The sequence below is a fragment of the Lonchura striata genome, chromosome 37, assembly GCF_050655825.1.
Source record: "Lonchura striata isolate lonStrDom1 chromosome 37, ASM5065582v1, whole genome shotgun sequence".
NCBI classification, from domain to species: domain Eukaryota; kingdom Metazoa; phylum Chordata; class Aves; order Passeriformes; family Estrildidae; genus Lonchura; species Lonchura striata.
Window position 1 is genome coordinate 6061136 of NC_140739.1, and position 9009 is coordinate 6070144.

Genomic DNA, 9009 nt, shown 5'->3' on the forward strand with positions numbered 1-9009 from the left:
CATGCTTGAAATAAAAGTTCAACTAGCGGACAGAGTGATGAAGACTATGGACGACCACCAGAGGACCCCTGACGACCACCGAAGACCACCCAAAAATGCAACTACGCTTGCGCATCCTTATCTCGGAATAATCATGAATATGTAAATAATTTTCAGGACTTGTAATGAATATGCATGTTTTAGTAAGATAAATCACAGCTTTCTTAGCTGCACGGTGCACATGTTAGGAGGAGAGATCCCCCATGTGCCCAGCGCTGCAATAAAGAATATCTGCTGCCCGGATTGCTTCCGTCTTTGATTCAATTTGGCGAGCCAGCCAGGAGGACTCTCTGCTCGGCCGCGGGACCCGCTGGGAACAGGACTCCCTAGGGTACCCCCGGGATCTTCCCGGAGGGGCTCCTCGCCTCATTCGGATCACCGCGGGAGCAGACAAGAACTCCGTTCGCCCCGGCGGCACAGGTATCCTTTATTTTTATTTGTTTGGGACCGGTCATTTGGTTAAGCTCCCCGCAGGGGGTAGCGTTTGTTATACGATCGTATTTGGTTTTGGTTAAGCTCCCCGCAGGGGGTAGTTTTTGTTATACGATCGTATTTGGTTTTGGATAAGCTCCCCGCAGGGGGTAGCGTTTGTTATATGATCGTATTTGGTTTTGAATAAGCTCCCCGCGGAGTTTGTGTTTGTTATACGATCGTATTTGGTTTTGGTCTACTACTTTGGTATATTAAGACATACGCTTCTGAGTTAATGGTTTGGGAACTGTTTAACACGTACTGGGTTTGGTTGCTCATTTTTGGAATTATTCTGATTGTTGTTGGAATTTTGTGTTGCTGTAAAAAGTGTCCTGTTTGGTGCATAGTATAATGGGTGGACGACAGAGCGGGGGAATCGTGAAGAAGAGCCCTTTGGGTTGTATTTTAATGCATTGGAAAGAAGTAGGTGGGACTCCTGGAGGGACAGTGAATAAGAAAACATTAATTAAATATTGTAACCAGTGGTGGCCTTTGTATAAGTTAGAAGAGGGTGAGAAGTGGCCGTTCAATGGAACTTTGCAATATAATACTTTGTTGCAGTTAATGTTGTTTTTAAGGCGGGAAGGAAAGTGGGATGAAGTGGGATATGCGGATATGTTTTTCACTTTGCGGAATCACCCTGAATGGCAGAAGGAATGTGGGATAAACGTAGCACCCCAGGATCCTTTGGTGTTAGCTATGGAAAAGGAACAGAGAAAGAATGGGACTAGGTTAAAACGGTGTTGTTCGGCTTGCAGTATAGGGCAAAGGTGTGTAAAACTTAAAGAAACAGAGGAAAGAATAGAAGATTATAGTTCTCCACCCCAACCCCCTTCTCCCCCGGAAACCCCTCCCCCCCCTAGATCCCGACCTTCTACCTCATCAGATGAATCAGATAAAAGTAATCGCATAGAAAAATCTGGTGAGGCTGTCCCTGGAAAAATGAACTTTTCTCCCATCACAGCTCGAACTCGGAGTAAAATGGGGCCGATAATTCAAGCCCCGTTAAGGCAAGCGATGGGAGCAACAGGACCCACCAGAATTAAGATTCCCTTTTCTATGAATGACTTGGATGTTTGGCGAGAAGTAGTAAAGGGATACCGGGATGATCCGGAAGGGGTGGCAAAACGATTTGAATTAATAGTTAAAAATCAGGATCCAGATTGGAAAGATATAGATTTGATGTTGGATGCCTTAACTGAAACAGAAAAACAATTAATAATTAAAAGTGCTCGTACACAAGTACAAATTCAAATCACGGCAGGAACCCTTCAGGGTACGGTCGAAACCCACGTCCCTAGAGATGACCCTAATTGGGACCCAAATGACGACCAAGATTACAGGCTACTTAAAAGATACCAAGAATGGATTAAGATTGGTATCGGGACGGCCGTACCGAAGGCAGTAAATTGGTCAAATTTATATGAAATCAAGCAAAACTCGGCAGAAACTCCTACGGAGTTTCTTGACAAATTACGGACTGCTATGAGAAAATATACCACCCTAGATCCCGCTTCTGATACAGGCAGACAACAGCTAGTTTCCTTATTTTTGGGACAGTCATCAGAAGACATAAGGAGAAAACTCCAAAAGCTGAAAGAACCTGATATTAGGGATTTAGAAAAGCTGCTAGAAGAAGCCTGGAGGATATATAGAAACCGAGAAGAGCAGGGCAAGTATAAAATGGGACAGGTAATTGCGGAAGCCATGGTGGCTGCATTGGAAAAGCAGAAAAGTGGAACTCAAAATAATAAAGAAAAGAGGCAGCGCCCAACCTTACAGTCAAATCAGTGTGCATACTGTAAGGAGATAGGGCACTGGAAAGGGGAATGTCCTAAGTTGACAAGAAAGCCCCCTTTGTTAGCCCAGATGGGCTCAGACCAGTGAAGGGGACCGGGGGACACCACCCTAGCGGATCCCCTGGTTAAAATTGAGCTAGGGAAAGAAAAGAAAGAAATAGATTTCCTTGTTGATACCGGGGCTTCCTATTCGGTACTGAACCAACAATTAATGCCGAAAGACAAAGATTTTATCACTGTAATTGGAGCTACAGGACAAAAGGAAAAAGCTTATTTCCTTAAACCACTTAATTATCGGCTTGGAAAACAAATTGGAATTCACAGGTTTCTATATTTACCAAATTCCCCAAAGCCCTTGCTAGGGCGAGATTTGCTAGAACAACTTGAGGCAAAAATTGTTTTTCAAAAAGGGAAAATTGAATTTCAAATTCAAGAAGAACAATTAGTGGAAGTTTTGAGTCTAGCCTTAATACAAACTCAAAGCCATTCTGAAATACCTAGAGAGGTTTTGGACCCGGTATATCCAGGGGTTTGGGCTAGTGAAGTTCCGGGGAAAGCCAAAAATGCAAGCCCTGTCGTAATCAAGTTGAAACCAGGAGTAAAGCCGGTAAGAATTAAACAATATCCCTTAAGGCTAGAAGACAGGGAAGGAATCAAAAATATTATTAATCGATTTCTGCAATACAAATTGCTAACGGAATGCGAATCAGAATACAACACTCCGATTTTACCCGTTAAAAAGGCAGATGGAAAAAGTTATAGATTAGTACAAGACCTAAGGGCAATTAATAAAATAGTTGAAGACATCCACCCGGTTGTAGCCAACCCATACACACTATTAACTAAATTGAGAGATACCTTACATTGGTTTACTGTACTGGATCTCAAAGATGCCTTCTTCTGTTTGCCGCTGGCCTCAGAAAGTCAGAAGCTATTTGCTTTTGAATGGGAAAATCCGGATTCAGGAACTTGGGCAGTACTACCACAAGGATTTAAAAACAGCCCTACGATTTTTGGAAATCAGTTAGCTAAAGATTTGGAAAATTGGACTCCCCCAGATGGTAAAGGAATCCTCGTGCAATATGTTGATGATCTTTTAATAGCCACTGAGAACAGGGAAGAGTGTCTCTCATGGACTATAGAACTTCTCAATTTCCTAGGAATGAATGGATACAGAGTATCCCAACAAAAAGCTCAAATAGTGCAACAGCGAGTAACTTATTTAGGATTAGAAATTTCCAGAGGACAAAGAGAATTGGGAACTGAGCGAAAAGAGGCAATTTGTCGCACCCCGGAGCCTCAAACAGCCAAGGAATTGCGGACATTCTTGGGAATGGCAGGTTGGTGCCGCTTATGGATATACAACTATGGTGTAATAGTTAAACCTCTATATGAACTGCTAAAGAAAACCCGACTTAAAATAGAATGGACAGCAGAGGCTCGAGCCGCCTTCAAGAAACTTAAAAAGGAACTGATGAAGGCTCCGGCCCTCGGCTTACCAGATGTCTCTAAACCCTTTTTATTATTCTCACATGAAAGACAGGGGATGGCACTTGGAGTATTAGCCCAAGAACTTGGCCCTTACAAGCGGGCAGTGGCGTACTTCTCCAAGCAGCTGGACGAGGTAAGCAAAGGATGGCCAGGATGCCTACGTGCAGTGGCGGCGGTTGTAATAAACATTCAAGAAGCACGCAAATTCACATTAGGGCAGAAGATAACGGTGATGGTTTCCCATACTGTCTCAGCTGTGTTAGAACAAAAAGGGAACCATTGGCTCTCCCCACAGAGATTTCTGAAATACCAAGCCATCATAGTCGAACAAGATGATATAGAAATAATTGTTACTAACATTATAAATCCAGCTTCTTTTCTCAGCGGTGCCCAAAGAGAACCACTGTCCCACGACTGCATAGAGACCATCGAAGCCACCTATTCGAGCCGTCCAGATCTCCAGGACACCCCTCTAGAAGACGCTGAAGACTCCTGGTACACAGATGGAAGCAGCTTCGTGAAACTGGGACAGCGGAGAGCGGGATATGCGATAACCACTACTCAAAAGGTAATCGAAGCCAACCCTCTTCCTGCAGGAACCTCGGCCCAGAAAGCAGAAATAGTGGCCCTTATAAGGGCACTAGAACTTGCAAAAGAAAAGAAGATAAATATTTGGACTGATTCAAAATATGCTTTCGGGGTGGTGCATGCGCATGGAGCAATTTGGAAAGAACGAGGACTGTTGAACACCCAGAAGAAACAGATCAAACATGCAGAAGAAATATTGAAATTATTAGAAGTGATTCAACTACCGGAAAAAGTAGCTATAATGCATTGCCGAGGACACCAAAAAGGTAACTCTGACCAAGAAATAGGAAATCGATTGGCTGATAGTGAGGCCAAGCGAGTGGCAGAGGAAGTAAAGGTATGTGCTTTGATACCAGACAGTAAACCAATTGATTTAGAACAGTCACCTAAATACTCAAAAGAAGACTTGAAATTGGCTAATGATCTAGGAGGTGAGCCCGGAACAAAGGGCTGGATACAGTTGAAAGAAGGTCACATATTAGTTCCTTCTAATATTTTGTGGCCCCTAATACAAGCAGAACATACAAAAACCCACTGGGGAGCAGATGCATTATACAAAGAAGTGACCAAAAGAATAGTAGGGCGAAATTTGTATACCACAGTAAAACAGGTAACGCAGCAATGTGAAATATGTCAACGAAATAATCCAGACACAACTAGCAAAATAAAATTGGGGATGATAGGTAAAGGAAACTGCCCTGGGCAACAATGGCAAATTGATTTTTCTGAGCTCCCCAGAAAAGGGGGGTATAGATATCTTTTAGTCCTGACAGACACTTTCACAGGATGGCCAGAAGCATATCCCTGCAGGACTAACAAAGCGCGAGAAGTGACTAAAGCGCTACTGAATGAAATAATTCCTCGTTTCGGAGTTCCATCGACAATATCCTCCGATCGAGGACCACATTTTAATGCTAAAATTGTTCAACAAGTGGGAAAAGCATTAGGAATAGACTGGCAGTTACATACCCCGTACAGACCTCAAGCAAGTGGCCAAGTTGAAAAGATGAATCATATGCTCAAACAACAGATAGCAAAGATTAGTCAGGAGGCAAATTTAACTTGGCCCCAAGCTTTACCATTGGCATTATTGAGAATAAGAGTTAAACCTCGGACAAAGGAAAATTTAAGCCCTTTTGAGATATTATATGGGCGACCCTATCAACTTCAATTTAAGGGTGAAGAATTGGCACAAATTGGGGAAGGATATTTACTGGAATACATGAAAGCATTGCAGAAACAATTATCAGAAATACATAAAAATGTTTTGGGTACTAGAGTAAGGGGATTAGATCACCCCCTCCATGCCTTTGAACCTGGTGATTATGTATATGTTAAGAATTTTTCAGGACAACCCTTGGAAGAAAAGTGGAAAGGTCCATATCAAGTGCTGCTGACAACATTCACTGCGGTGAAGATTAAAGAACACCCAGCTTGGATTCACTACTCGAAAATAAAGAAGGCCCCTACGAAACCATGGACTGCTACTCCCGTAGGACCTACCAGATTGCGATTTTCCAGATTATCTTGACCTATGGGGGAGCCTGGGCACGGTGGGATTTGAATCTTCATCTTTCGCTGACGGAAGGTATATCTCGAACTCTGAATAGAACTAATTGTTGGATATGTACACATATGCCTGAATACAGTGGAAAACAGATCTTGTTAATAGGCATCCCCATACCTGGTAATAATCCGTGGACGAGATATTGGGAGAATACCACCTGGGTAAATTATACATATAGAGCTCAGCCATTAAAAATTCATAACCCTCCAATTAAAAAATCTTACTATAAATGTGTGCAGAGGTGTAACCCACCTAAAGGATTAGATAAAGTTGGGAGTTGTAATAACGTCCAATATGTAGGAAATCAAACGGGTTGTAATAAAATAAAATATATCGGGTCCCCCACCTCTATTAATAGTACCCTCTGGCCAGTTCCAGAAGGAAAAGGATGGTATTGGCTGTGCAATGATACTGCATGGAAAGTGTTACCTGAAAATTGGGTGGGAACATGCACCCTGGGAGCCGTAGTCCCAAACATAACTATACATAATCATTTATCCGAAGGTTGGCTTCAAACACATATTCGAAGAATTAGACGGGAAGTAGAAAATCCCCTAATAAAAAGGCAGAATGCATTTCATTCCTTTGCTAGATGGTTTCTCCCTTGGCTAGGGGTAAGTGAATTAGAAAAAGCTATAATAAATATTTCAGCAGTAGTAGAAGACATTGAAAATAAAACAATAGATGCAATTCAAGCACAGCAGATTGAGATAAATAGCCTTGCACAAGTAGTGCAGCAAAATAGAATGGCTTTAGATTTATTATTGGCTTCACGAGGGGGGGTTTGTACCATTATAAATACAAGTTGCTGTGTATATGTAGATCAGAATAATCGAATTGCTACAGATTTAAGTGAAATCTGGAAACAGACTAAGATACTCCATGAGGTAACCAAGGATGACACCTCGTGGGGATTTGAAGAATTGTGGAAAGTCCTAACATCCTGGTTACCTAATTTGAATTGGTTAAAACAACTTTTTATTTCCGTAATACTTGTAATATTGTTAATTATCATAGTCTGGATTTTAATTAAGTGTGTCTTACTTTGTAACAAAGAAGCAACTAATGTTGAAAGATATAGATATGGAGGCGTAATATGATTGCAAAAGAATTTGCAATGGTTATAGAAAAGGGGGGACTTGATACAGGGACCTGACCTGTTCAGAACTACTTAAGGGTTAAATGACTAGAAAAGAATTAAATGAAGAAAACGTTATGTGCTATGTATATGCACCAGTATCCTGTTATTCTAGACATTAGCAAACAGATGTAGAAACTTTGTCCTTGGCTATGTATTTTACTCTGATAAGCTTCCTTTACTCTGATAAGCTTCCTGATGATATGTAAAGAATGCATACTCAGCAGATGGACTGTGGTCAGTTGAATAGGCCATATATCATGAAAGGAGGAAAAGATGGGGCCCAGAGCACAGAAAAACTACCACGCATGCTTGAAATAAAAGTTCAACTAGCGGACAGAGTGATGAAGACTATGGACGACCACCAGAGGACCCCTGACGACCACCGAAGACCACCCAAAAATGCAACTACGCTTGCGCATCCTTATCTCGGAATAATCATGAATATGTAAATAATTTTCAGGACTTGTAATGAATATGCATGTTTTAGTAAGATAAATCACAGCTTTCTTAGCTGCACGGTGCACATGTTAGGAGGAGAGATCCCCCATGTGCCCAGCGCTGCAATAAAGAATATCTGCTGCCCGGATTGCTTCCGTCTTTGATTCAACATATTTTTGTATTTTTCTGGGTTGTATTTCGTTTTTTGGGGTGGTTTTTTGGAGGGCAGGTGAGGTGCAGGGCTTTTGTTTTGGGTTTTCTGGTTTTGTTTTGGATTTTTTGGGTTTTTTTCCTTTGGGTTTTGTGTTTTGTTTTGAGATTTTTTTGGTTTGGGGTTTTATTCAGTTTGTCTTTAGGGTTTTATTCCCCCCCATTTTCTCCTTTCTTGAAAAAATGGCTCTTCTATTTGCCTGGTATGAGAAACTTAGCCGAAAAAGAAATTTTCTTGGCAGATTTTGTTCAGTTTCCTTTATTATGCAGAGCACCCGCAGGCGAGCCGACGGGCAGCCCGTGCCCTGTGCTCGGGTCTCCTGAGGTGCAGAACTGTGGAAACGGCGTCCCCAGTGCCCCCCGCCCCCCGTCCGGGAGCCGACACAGCCCTGCCCCGCAGAAGAGAATGTCAGCGGGGCCAGCGGGGAAGAGAAGCCCGTCCGTGCGGCGGAAATCAGCTCGCAGCCGCCGGCCCCGGTGCGACTCGGCCCGGCCCGCCCCGCCGCCGGCAGCACCGCCGGCAAGCGGGCGGCCGCTTTGGGGCCGGTTCCTTCAGGGCCCGCAGAGGTCTTCGGTGCTCGGAAGGAGCCTGGGGGGCCGCGGGGGCTCGGTGCCGAGGCGCCCGGGGCCGGCACGAAGCCGCCCGCCCTCGGGCCTCGTTCACACAGAGACAGAGACAGACACAGGGACACACGCCCGGCTCCTCAGACACCACCGCTCCCCACCGCCCCCGCCGCTCCCGCTCGCACGGCCGCACACTCTCGCATCCCCTCTCTCCCCGCCCCTGCCCCTGCCCCTGTCTGTCGCGGCCCCCGCCCAGCCATGGTTGGGAGCGCCCCGCCCTGCCCCATCAGACTCCCTGGCACCGCCTGCAGACTTTTGCCGCCCCCGCCCGGTCTCTCCTTGGCCAGTTCGCACAGAGGCAGGGGTAGGGGTAGGAGGGTACTGAAAACTTTCTCTTCATGGCCAACATCAAAAAATGTGAATATGATAAATTGAATCAAGCAAAACCCTTCCCTCTGCTCCTTGTGACATCCCAGCAGCATCTGACATGTCCACCATCTACAAGGCATTGCCATAAAGGCAGGATTTTAGACAAAGGCATAAGAAGAGGTGATAGGTAAAACTTACAATAAGATGCTGAGTAAGGAGTTATTTAAACTTCTGAAAAATTGGGAAACTCCCAAAAGCTCAAAGCATGAAGCCATTTAAAGGAGATGCATTGGAATGACCAGAGAACAGCTGCAGGAGGAAATCTGGGAGCA

General features: G+C 44.1%; 1 protein-coding gene across 1 annotated transcript; it reads left to right on the forward strand.

Annotated features, from left to right (window-relative positions):
- The first annotated feature begins 216 nt into the window (after positions 1-216).
- Positions 217-7682, forward strand: LOC144246225 (syncytin-1-like). Its single transcript, XM_085565954.1, has 2 exons — positions 217-459; positions 5728-7682. Exon 2 carries the CDS (start codon positions 5865-5867, stop codon positions 7053-7055), a length of 1191 nt encoding a protein of 396 aa, XP_085422080.1. The 5' UTR covers positions 217-459; positions 5728-5864; the 3' UTR covers positions 7056-7682.
- Positions 7683-9009: the final 1327 nt, after the last annotated feature.

What these genes read in the sequence shown, in the direction of transcription:
- LOC144246225 (XM_085565954.1), top strand. Translation starts at nt 5,865, where the DNA reads ATGGACTGCTACTCCCGTAGGACCTACCAGATTGCGATTTTCCAGATT.